We start from the raw sequence: 12,676 nt of genomic DNA on the forward strand, positions 1-12,676 counted from the left end.
AAAAACTGTCAGATACAGTCAGAGAGGACAGAGGAAGCTAATGCTGCCAGACAGAGAAGCTGTACCCAGAGAAAAGGAATCAGGTTACCAAACCAGACCTGCCCCCCTGGTTTGCTGACAGGCCTTTTGCAATTCTGCCACACCTAGCTCTAGGAGAATAAGATTCCAGATGCACCCAGCTTCCTCCATTCCTCACACAGCAAGGAGAGGGCTCAACACAGAGCACAAGGATGAAAGGGACAGTGGTTTATGGCAGACACAGCAGGAACTGCACACAAGAGCGTGTGAAAAGAAAGAAAATTTGGGCTCTGCAGCCAGCAGGCAAAGGTTTTTCCAGTATGATTCCACACCACCAGTTCCCTTCAGCCAGGACTTTGTAACCAAGTACTTTCAAATAAGGCAGTCATCCTGGGACCAAAATGAACAAGTTTTGTGATTTATAAACTGTGACTTGAAATACTGCTACTCCTCACACTCATTTGGAGTTTTTGTTGGCATTGGCAATAGGCAGAAAACAGCAGTTTACAAACTCATGGGACTGAAATATCTCACAGCACACAGTGACTGTTAAACACTTTATTGTTTAGGAGGGAACCTTGGAAGGGAGGTGCCTGCTGGTGTAACCAATGGGAGCATGCTAGGAACAGTTAATCCTAACAAGCTACTCAGGGTTACTTCCAAATACTTGGGACCCCTTTCTCCAGAGCAAACAAAGAGAGGCAACAGCTCCTGAAATTCAGATGTAGGTTGGTGAAACCAAAGTTAGAACTGGGTGAACCAGGCTTGTGTTGGAGCATGACCCTAAGCTACAAGCTATGCTGGAAGCACCTGGGGTCAACACAATTCTTTACATTGCAAAACAATGAAAAGAAACTACAGCATCCCCTGCTCCTGGGACCCCCTTCTCCCAACCCCAGGAACGTCCACTGCGACTGATACATGCAGGCAGTTAGAAGAGGAATCATGTTGTATTGTCTTGGTGATGGAGGGCAGAAGGCACTGGTTTTGGTCAGTGTCTGTCCAGAAGGATGCCAGAGCTTCCAAGGGTGTCCATGGTCCCTGTCCTCTGCTCTTTGGCAGATGATGTTTATCCAGAATTAACTAACAGCTCCTGGAGAAAAAAGGAGACAAAAGGAAAAGGCATTAAGCTAGTTATGCAGTTGCTGACATGGGAATGTTAACATCAGAAATGAAAGAGTAGCACTGGCAGGGTGAAAATCCCTCAGAAAAATCTTCAGGTTTCACCTACTGTAAAACACAAGATACTCAAGGGGAGAGGAGTGTGGAAGCAAGAAAGCAGCTCATGATACCAAACATAAGGTTGATTCTGTGATCAAGAGCACATGGTCAGTTGCAACAATCAGGATTGTAAATACACTGGCCTACAGTGGGAGAGAACAGCTGTGGCTCCAGGTAAGCCTTGGAGCAGTGAGCAATTGCAACCCCACACTAAGTCCTGCCTCAGCACAGGGGGACATAGGAGCACTTTGATTAGCTGCCATCAAACACACACACACACACACGCTCCCCATGCACTCATTCTGGAACAGGATCAATATAAGACCACCAGAGAAATGAGAAGAAGAAAGATGGGGACTCAGAGACCACCCTAACTCATGACATATCTGACAGCCTTTATCCTATTAAGACCCAAGCCTTCCCAAAATTCAAAGCAAAATCACATCTGCCTTGTCCCCACAGAAACCTACAAAGTGGTACCTCCTCAGATCCTGCAGGCATCTGCATATGAGCTGTGAACTTCTGAGGGTTATTATAAGACAGAAAGCTTCCAATTAGGAAGTTTTTAGGATGGAGATTTCAGTCTGCTGTGGTCTCTTCCTATTTTTATCTTATCACATCAATCAGGTCAAAGAATCAACAATGCCATCAGCAGTGGATGAGAACTCACATGACACCAGCTGGAACACCTCTCCCTCTGAGGATCTGAGAAATCAGTGCTGGATCCCAACGTGGGCAATCAGCTCTCCTGCAGCAGCAATGGCAGGGTTGTGTCAGTGCTGCAGGAACAGCAGGATCACAGAGGGTAAGCCCACCCACAGGCTACTTCTTTCTCATGCTCTGGATACGTGCAGGTCCCTTTCTTTGGGAGAGCAGACAGTGCTGACCCATGTTAAGAGGACTCAGCTAAAGCCAACTAGAGAAAGATAAATGAACACCTCACTGCATACAGTCTCATTGCCCATTTTTATTAGGGCTGTATTTGAGCTCAGTTCTACTCTCCAGATACTTGCCTTTCTGAGGAGAGGAGCTGAGCTTTCTTCAGTGTGAATCAGAATGGAAAACATCACAAAATAATGATGCTAGCACGCTTGGCACTGTCTGTCAGAAGGTGAGAATGTCATTTGGGCTGCTTCTGCACAGCAGGCTGATATTGGCTGACACATGGCCAATGCAGACTGAAAATGCTGGCCTTGAATCTCCAAAGACAGCCCCATCTCTGACAACAATGAAGTGGAAAAGCTTCAAAGAACTCAAGAATAAAGAGAAAATTGTACACCAAATTATTTAGACAAAGGTTATGCAGAAATCTGACAAATGAACCATCAATAATACTCCACTGACTCTAATTTCCCAGGTAATTTTTCTCATCATTACCATCATTACTGACTTAAAAGTTATGCACAGAGCAATATATTTTAAAAACTCCAATAGCACTCACTGAAATTGCAATGAATGAAGCAGTAACAACTCACGATCAATTTTGCAATGAAGTAATTTGCTGTATTCACATTGTAACACTTCAGTAAAGTGTCCAGGAATGCTACATTTTGTGAAAAAAAGAAAACAAACCAAAATCACTTCTGTGCCTACTCTGTGGTTAACCCTTCTGGAAGACAGTAAAACCTCTCTTTTTAAACACTTTTTGAAGAATATAAGAGTTACACAATTTCGTGTTCAAAATCATAACTACATATTTCAGCCTCAACTAGTTGCAGGTGTTTCTACCCATGGCAGGGGGGCTGGAAATAGATGATCTTTAAGGTCCCTTCCAGACTAAACCATTATATGATTCTATGATATTTTAACTTATTTCAGGAGAAAATGAAAACAGACAGTTCTTAACCCCAATGAATTCCTTCCACCCTAACCTACCCACATACCAGGTATGCATTGAGATGGAGGCTCACAAACATTCCTTGTCCAAAAACAGCAGGTTCCATCTCACTCTGGATGACTAAATCTCCTCAAAATCCTTTGCACAGTGAACCTGGACCCAGAACTGATGGGCTGAGGGACATCCTAACTCTGAGACTAAACCCACTCTTTGCCCACCTAGCTTTGCAGCCATGCCAGTGCAGACTTGGCACCCTTTCATTTTCTTCCAACCTGGAATCTTCTCTGCAAGATGCTACCAGCTTGCTACAGCACTTACCTCAAGCAGAAAGAGCCAAAAAAGGGAAGGAGAAGCTTTACCTCTTCTCCATGCCCTTATAATTGCATATGGACCAGACAAGGTGAATAAACAAGCCCAGGCAGTTTGCAGTCACTGTTCTCACCAGACAGGATATTCCCAATTAATGGAGTTGAGGCTCAGACTGAAAAGTTTTGGTGCCTCCTCAAAAAATGACTGCCCCACAGCTGGCATTAGCTGGTCTCTGCTGCAGTCTTAGCAGAACAAGAAGTCAGAGATGAACAGCCCTGGAGAGTGCATCACACCCTCAGTCTGATGAGAGGGAACAGTGCCCTTCTTGCACAGGGAGGGCAGGTTATTTTTAATGCCACTGCCAAGGCAATCCAGGTAGAGACCAAGTTCCAGTCTTGATGAGTTCCAGCCCAGCACCTCTACATGTGAAAATAGTGTCCATACAAAGGCAAATTCCTCATCAGCACAAACAGGGATGGCAATCTGTTCACTCCTGACAGCAAGTCCAGCTGGAGGGCATGCAGCACTTGTTTTCTCCCATGCCTCTCACAGCAAATGGGACCTTTGAGCCACTAACTCATGTTCTTCCACCACTGTGGCACCCTGCTCAGGAGCTAACTGCAGTCAAAATGGGCTGCCTAGCTGACACAGCCTGCCACTTTGCAGCCCTTGTGGGAAAGCCAGTAGCTTTCCAGTTCTGGTTCCAGTTGAGTGAGGAGAAAGGGCTGAGCTCTGCAAGTAGATCTGCTCCACAAATCTCACCCCTGCTGAGAAGGGAGTCCAGTCAACGCCCAACACAGTCCTTGTTGTCTAACAGAGCTGAGGCCCTGGTACCCAGCACTAGGGCGAGCAAGCTTCACCAAGATTTTCTAGTGCACCTGTTCCTCTGTCCTGTTCTTTCTTCCTCAGTCTGCATCCCAGTGCAGAAGCTCGGGGCTGCCTGGTGGATCTGCAGCATCCTCTCCACCTCTCCCAGTTGCTGGCCAGCTCTGTGCCTCGGCTCTTGGCCTTGCTGGAGGCTCTCAGCCAGCAGAGGAATCTCCCTCCTTGAAAAGTCAGACCCTGAAGAACTTCCTCCTTCAGTGTTTGCCAGAGACACTGTTTGCCAAGCCTCAGCTGTGTTAAGGCATATTTATTTAACCAGCGTTAGTCTCACAGGGTAAACTCTGCAAGTTCCCTCCACCACGTGCCCTGCCTTTGTTTTAACATCCCTTTAAGCAGTTGCACCACAGCACTCACACATATGGGCACTGGGCAGCTATGAAGAAATCAGAAAGCAGATCCCCATGATAAATGACTTGGTACATTTGGAGTGTCAGTGACAAAGTAGAAATTAATCTCCATAGTTCCTAGTTGCCTGCTGCGTGCAGCTAGCTCTCAACATCACAATACCTGTTGGCACACAGCAGACTTCAGCAACGTGACCACACAACTTTTTCATCTCAGTTAGTGTGGAAAGAGGCACAAACAAAATACAAAAAATCCTGACCTGCCCTAAGATGGGTGTTCAAGGCCTTTACACTGGATGAGGCATTTGTTGCAGGGCTATTAGCACCCCAAAGCACTGCAAGGGACATTTGAGTCACTTTGGTTTGATGTATGCTGTAGGTATTTTTTGGTTATGTGCAATTTGTTCTCTTACACTCAGAGTATTGGCTATTTTGTGGAGCAGCTGGGCTAACTAATGGATCACAGCACTTCTGTGCCATATAGTTATTGCACAGAAAAGCCTCTCTGTCTCTCTCATCCTTCAGGAGTCCAACAGTTGCTGTCCTTGGGACTGGAATAAGGAGGGCCAGGAGCATGCCTGGCAGCAACAAAAAACATTAATTCAAAAAGCTATGAAGAGAGTTTTGTTTTCCCTCTTCTCTGTACTGGTGTTAATAGTTTTGCAAAGCAGGCAAGTTCACCCAATGACTTCTTGGCTATTTCCCCAGATGGTGTCTTCAAAGTTGGCTTGACAGCAGAAAAGACGCTTTTCAGAAAACTCACCAGATGCTTTGTCAGAACACCCCAGAAAGTGCTTTCACATGGAAGTCTCCTGGTCTACACACCCCACCAACACAGTGCTAGGAACAGAAAGAGTCTTTCTGGTTTCCTCCTCCCTCTCCTTTGGCTCACAAGAGCCACTGCTTGCTTTGCTGTGCCTCAACACCTCCCCACTGCTCTGCATCACCCAAATGCAAAGTTATTTACCAGCAGCACAACTAATCTCCAGCTGTTCTGAGACTCACCTGTTTGTTCATGCATTATAACATTGATTTCCTCCAGACAGTTGTTCTGATCATTGTTCTAACTTGCAGAGAGCTCCCGTCATTAGCCTTGCTTAACAGGAAATATTTTGCCACTGACTGAGCAGCTCCGCAGTCAGCAGACTGCACAAAAAATCATCCTGGTTGGGGAGCTGCATCTCCCTGCTGAGCTGGTAACCCCAGACATCACAGTAGGGAACAAGCTCAGTGCTTTTGATTTTGGACATGTGCTAGAAAAGAGTGGGGCCAGAGGAACAAACACGGCTCTGCAAAGGGTTGCTGCTGAAAGGATGACTGTTAATTAATCCACATACAAACCCAGGGCAGTTTTTGCTCAATCGATGTTAATTGCATTTAATCTCATTCCTGCCATTAAGAAAAGCCACCAGGCCAGGCTGATGTCGCTAGCGCCTGACACGAAGATTCCACCCACGTTTGGGAGGCAAGGCAGCAGGAGAAAAGTAATGGAAGAAAGGAATAACCCTTCCTCAACCCCTTCTGCATCACTGCACAATTTCATCGGGTCTGCTCCATTATTTAAACAATTTTTGTTTTCCAATAACATTACAGAGGAGCTCAAAGGATGAAAATCATAGAGCTTTTCACTACTAGCTATTCCTGCTCTCCCAGGTACCAGCTTAGAGCTTTGCTAACCTGCACAGCTTCAGCTACTGCGCTTCTGTAAAGGATTGAGATACAGAAAATTGCCTATGGAAGTGGTGTTTGCTTTTTAGTCCTGGGCTGATCCCAACAGACCTGCCAGAGCCCCTCAATATGACCTACAACTGCTGACTGCCACCTTCCATCAGCTCTGCTGAAATCTTTCTCCTCACCTTGCTAAGGAGCACAACCCCAGCACGCCCCAAAGCACACTGAAGCCTGTCTAACATAACACAAACTAGTATTTGCTATTAAACAACCTCTGACCAAATTTGCCTTATAAAACAGAACATTTTTGAAGCCTGAACTTCCCAGGTAAACTTCCCAGTGCACCCACCAGTGATCTGGCTCTGATCTGGGGACTGTGTTTCTATCTGCCCAGCTACCTGCTTGGGAAATGGGAACAATCCTCTTGCCTGTGCAGGAATCAAGCCTGGGGACAGAGGAGCAGCTCTTGTAGCACAGGAAGCCCAAGGTGGCAGATTTCATGACTTCTGGCTTATTGCTTCTGTGAGAGCCCTGCGTTTTTCCAAATCAGTATCAAGAACAATAATAATCAAAGCCAGGCTCTGTCTGTGCCTTTCCCCCGTGGCAGCACACAATGCTTGCCCAGAGCCAATGCTGCAGTTTATCATGGATTTTCTTTATCCCTCAACAAGTGTTAATCCCAATGCCTCTCGCTGCATGAAGTGGACATATCACAAGTGCCGTGAAGGACTGGCTGAGTTTTAAGTGCTCTGAAATGGCTCCACTAGACTTGGTCAAGATTGCTTTAAAATCATTTCCCATTAGGACTGTGACCCTCTCTCTTTACAGCCAGTGTAATGTCTGTATCTCAGAGGAAGGTAATTACATCCCACTATCTGTACACATCAGAAACAACACACTCCAAACCTGTGCCTTTCTGGACTGTGGTAGAAGGCAATGCAGGAGGCAAAGGAGATAACACTGGATGCCCCTCCATCCTGCAACTAGAGTCACCCCAAGTGTTTTGCAAGCTTGTAGATTAGCCCCTGGGAGGGATAAAGGGATCCAGAAGGCACAGAGTGTTTCTAAAGCAGAACAATGACAACTTTTACAAATCCAGCTCTGGTTTTGTGAGGATTAAAATGAACTTCACCCAACTGTGAATATCCGCTTCCAGAGCCAAAAGGAATGGAAAACCACTTACTGATGCAACAGTATTTCATTATTTCAAACCCTAAGCCCAACACTTCCAAAAATTAAGGACAAGCAACAGTAACATTATTTGCTGGGGGACATTGGCTGCGGGGGTTTAACTGCTGAACTGCCAAGCCATGCTCTGGGCACAATGTAATGAAACAATAGACACAAATATTGGCAACTTCTCCATACTGTCTTTCCTGCTCTTGCTACCGGCCTCCAGAATAATCAGTGGGAAAATAAAAGGAAAAAATAACCCCAGAAGCCAAGAGACTTTGGATTAAGTTGTATAAATGACCTGTTACCTCCTTACATGAGGAAGAAAGAAATGCAATAAATACCTGCAAAGCCATCTCAGTATCCTGGATTAAATGGATTACAGAAATGGAAAGTACATGATGCAAGATGTTATAAAACAAGATGCCAGGGAAGTGCAGGAATTTGAATCAGGCTGGCAAATGATCCCTGCAGACTATTGAGGAAAATTAATAGAGAGAAGGGGTAGAGAAAGGACATGGTAAGAAGACTGACTGATGAACACTGTTGTTAGGACGTGTAAATTCAGGATGTCAGACTTTCTCTTAAATCTACTTCAGACCTGGAACAAAAATAGCAAATCCTACAGTGCTAAAAAGCACTGGAAGTAGAAAAGTCAGATATGGCAAGCCTCATTTCAGGATAGGTTTCCCCTGTGCATCCCTCAAGATTGAAGTTTGTGACTTTAATTATTCCTGGAACATTGTGTATATAGGGATTCAATGCAGGGATTACTAGCAGCATCCTTGTTATAAGTGCCACTTCTCAAACAAATTGCACTTCACTGGATGTCAGTAACATACACAAGAAAACAAATTAGATAAAGGCAGCAGGGCAGCAATATACAGGTCTGGTGCAAGGAAGTTTCACAAGGTCACCCAGAAAAATAAAGGCGCTTAGAATTTAAACTCCTAAAACATTTCTAATTCCCAGTGTATTAAAGCTCCACGTGACCCAGACACAAAACTTTCAATACACCAGTGACTCCACACAACCTGAGACCAAGCCTAGCTGAGATGTGCTTTATTTGTGAAGAAATGCCATCAGGGAGAAGGTGGAGGAAGAGAGAGACAGGAGATAGAGGGAGCAGCCCCAGGTGTCCTCCCAAATCCTAGGGAACATCCCAGCCCATTCACTGACTGTTCACAGCCCCACACAGACAGATGGGAGAAGCCAGGGGAAGAGGATGTGATTTTGTTTGGAGGCAAATATAGCAGCTCCTTGGCTGCAGGGCTTCTTCACAAGCTGATTCCAGATTTACATACTGCATTTTGTCTTTCCAGAACCCATCCCATGATGTATTACTAACCTGCACTAGTTCTAATGAGCATGTCTTTAACTCCAGAAATTTTCATGAACATGGAAGCACAGGAAAGTCCAGTCCTTGGATAGAGTGCAAAGAACAGCTGAAAACACTTCATCTCAGATATGGCACTGTCTGTGCCTCTGAGATGGGCCCTCAACAGTGGTTGTTAAATTCTCAGACTGGGGATTTCACCAGGGGCTTGCCAGTTTTACTAAACCCTGAAGTTTCTCTGTGCACTCCAGGAGGGTGAGCACTGCCTAGAGTGCATAAGCCAGTCCTAGGCTCTACTGTCAGCCACCTCCCAACTTCTTCCAGCAGCTGCAATAAATCCCCATCTCAGTTTCCCTTTCTGTACCTAAGAGTAATGCCACTTAACAACCACACAGAGGTATGATAATTATTCACCAAGAGAAGATGCTAAAGAAATGCAAAAATTCAGTTCTCAAGGGATCCATTCCTCTGCACAATTTGCATTTATGCTTCAGAGGAAATCTGGTGCTTTATCTTGTTTCCTTCTGTCTTGTTTTAGCAGGCTTCTGGTCTGGATAAAGAGAATTCCTCTCTGGGTCAGGGTATCATGTCCGCATTTAAAGTATGGCTCAATCCTGTCTAGGCTGGCTTCATACACCAAGAACAGAGGCAGGCAGAGACTTCTCCAGATATCCTTTTTCTATGACTAATTCTATTTTTGTTCAGTGATACAGTGAAATTCCACACAGAAGTATTATGAGCTTGACTGGCTTTATTTGTTTAACACTTCACATTTTCATTAAGCTGTTGCTACTCGGCAGCCAGTAATTTTATTTGTGTGATAGCTGTATTCATCTCACCCACATGGGTGTAGATGTCGCTCTCCTTTTCTTCTGACTGAAGAGGCAAAAATCAGCAATGATAGTCAAGAGAAAACTGGGAATTCTCAGGTCTGTTTGCAGACAGATGGGAGATTTGACTCCTACCTGTTTTTGTGAAACACCTACCAAAGACTAGGGGCACCTACAGGTAAAATTAAACACAGGAAAAAATTATTTTGGAAGACTATCCTCCCCTACCCAGGTACAAACCAGAAACTGAAATTATTTCAGCAGAATCAGCCCATTTGACTCAGCACTAAAGTCTCCTGCACCAGAAGCTTATTGCTGACTGAGCATTTACAGTATTTGAGTATCAGATTGTAAAGAATTAATTATATGTCTAATTCTTGCCAATTTCCAAGTATCTTGAAATATCTGGTCCCAGGAGCTGCAAGATCTGATTAGATCTCAAGGAAGAAAAGTCTGGTTGGCTGGCCCTCACTAAGCCCCAATTAGACAATCTTCTACCAAGTTCAGGCAACCAAACAGAATTAACAGCCCTTTTGAAATGTTAATGACTTGAACCAGACAGTCAAATCACTGAGCCACACCTCTTGGACAGAGGTTTCAGAAGTCAAGAAACACTAAACATTTCACTGTGCCACTCCCCTCTGACAAGATCAAGGAGTGGGAAGCGCTGGGCAGGTAATGTGAAGCCTGGATTGGAGAGCACTGGGTGTTCCTGCCGGGCATGACCCATGGATGGGGTGGAGAGGCTGTAACACATCTCGGTTGTGAGATTAGATGGAGATGCCCAACCACAGGCACACCCAGGCAGCACCTGTGGGAAGCTGCAAGCTCAGCTGCCCTGAGCATGGCACTGTCACAGTCAGTCCCTGGGCAACAGGGATCTGCTCTGAGTAGCTGGCACCCAGCTCAACCAGTGCAACGAAGAGACCAGGAGATAAAATGCCCTACAACTGAACCATGGGTCTGAGCAAATGAAGGGAACACGGTGAACTCCGGGAGATGCACCTTGATTTTTCAGTGTCTCCTCCTGTGTAAATTACAAATCTTTCTTTCAAGACTAAAAACCTTTACCAAGTGAAAAACAAGCTCAGCATTTCTCTAGCTCCATCCTGTCCCTATCCCTCTTCAGAGGACACCCCAGTAGAATACCAGATGCTGGAATAAGCCACAAAAGCCTTCTAAATAATTACCTCCTATCGCCTCCTCTGCAAATTTATAGTCCTGCATCAGTGTCAAGACAGAGACCTGCTTCCATCTGTCTAAAACACATTCTTTACAGAGGACTTGAAGGTGGAATGTTTAACGTTAGCATTTGAAAATGTATTCAGAGACTGGAAAAGAAAGTGACAGTTTTTAAGTGTGTTGTTCAATTGTCTTGTGGATGCTGCTCAAGTGGAGGGAGAGCTTTGTATTTTTTTATAATATGACAAATGATGCCAGTCCCATCTTGTAATTTTCCTCACTGTACAGCATGTCTGCTCATGATAGATACCAGCGCAGCTGCTTAGGTGTCCGTTTATCTGCTTGGAAAATATTGTCTGTTTGGAACCAACTCATCCTAAAACAGCAGCTCCAGAGGGTGGGAGAGAAAAAAGGGAGGGGGGCAGGGGAGGAAGAGACAAGGGAGTTGTGGACTGGGAGCACATTCATGCTTCTCCTTTAAAGGTGCTGGAAAAAAGCAAGCATCATATTTAGTTTAAGCTACATCCTCTCTGTCCCCCTCCTAGACCATTCTTTTCTACTGTCACTCAACACCTCTTTACACTCTGCCCACAAAGACCTTACCACTAACACACATTTAATTCACACTTGCAACCAGTGGAAACAAAGCAAGCCCTCAGCAGCCTTCTGCAAATCTGTGCCAGCACAGAGGAGCCTTCAGGTCACAACCTGTACAGTTTGCAGCTTAAGGGAACATTTTAAATAAAAACAAAAATGTAAAGGAAGGAGAGAGAGAGAAAAAAACAGGAACAAAGAGGACAAAAAAGCCAGAGTACTTATACTTTGTGTTTAAAGAGACTTTAAACAGGAACTTGCCAATTTTCTGTAACCAGGATTATAAGAGAATAAACTCAAATACTTTGTCCTTCTGCAGAGCCCTCTGAGCTGAATTTCACTCTCTGCAAAATGGCCAATATAGAAAAAAGCTCATAAATCCCTCTGACGTAAGTAACTTCACATTACTCTTGGGGAAACAGAGGCAGAGACAGATTCATTAATCCAAGTAAATGAATCCATGAAGCAGTCTGAATTTCTGAATCCCCATAATGTCCCACACTAGAAACAGCACCCAGGGCCCAGCAATTTCCATGCCATGTTGCCTGGCACAAGCAAAGCAAGAGAGTTAAACAGATGAGAATGTTTTAGAAAGGACAAATACAGTTATTAAACCACACTGGCCCTAGCCATGTAGCAAAAACATCTTTTGTTACTTTAAACTACCTCTCATTGTTTCACTCGCTGCATCATTAATGCCAAAGACCAAGGTCACATATGTAAGATGCTGCCTCAGAAACCTGCTGAGTAGCAGAGAGCTGCACAACCTGTCTGAACAGGTGGGTACAAATTCCTGTGGCTCAGCACTGTCAGGGTTAGCCCGCTGGTTATACTCCAGGCTAGCAAGGTTAGGGCTGGCTTAATCTGCCATCATTATTCTGCAGCCTGGGCATATCCTGAGAGGATCTTGCTACAGGCTGCTACTCTGTCTCTGACTTACCAAGAACAGTTTCCATGTGTGCATGGGGAAAGCGGGTCTTACAAAGCTGTTCACAAAGAACTTTATAAGACATTTGTGTTAAAGAATTGTTAAAACCAGCACTGAATTAAAGACTTGATTTTTAAGACAAGGAGTTGTTCCTTAAAAATGGTCTTTTTCTTTTCTTTTTTTGTTTTTGTGGAGTATGGTTTCTTTGTTTTGAAAATAATAAAACTCCACATGTAAGAAGGTGTCAGATGAACTCAAATTGCGTCAGGTAGTTGTCATTACTGTGACTTAGAACTGGAACTTGCATTCAGGACACTCAATATTTATTGTCTCCTGAAATTTAAGTTG

General features: G+C 44.6%; 1 protein-coding gene across 1 annotated transcript in view; it reads right to left on the bottom strand.

The window, feature by feature from the left end:
* Positions 1 to 561: 561 nt before the first annotated feature.
* Positions 562 to 12,676, bottom strand: part of CHCHD6 (coiled-coil-helix-coiled-coil-helix domain containing 6) — a 107,357-nt gene continuing 95,242 nt past the window's right edge. The window contains exon 8 of the mRNA XM_031056330.1: positions 562 to 1,111. Within this exon, the coding sequence (XP_030912190.1) occupies positions 1,088 to 1,111 (24 nt within the window). The 3' untranslated portion in view covers positions 562 to 1,087. The remainder of the gene's footprint in view (positions 1,112 to 12,676) is intronic.

The sequence above is a fragment of the Geospiza fortis genome, unplaced genomic scaffold (genome assembly GCF_000277835.1).
Source record: "Geospiza fortis unplaced genomic scaffold, GeoFor_1.0 scaffold70, whole genome shotgun sequence".
Taxonomy (NCBI): domain Eukaryota; kingdom Metazoa; phylum Chordata; class Aves; order Passeriformes; family Thraupidae; genus Geospiza; species Geospiza fortis.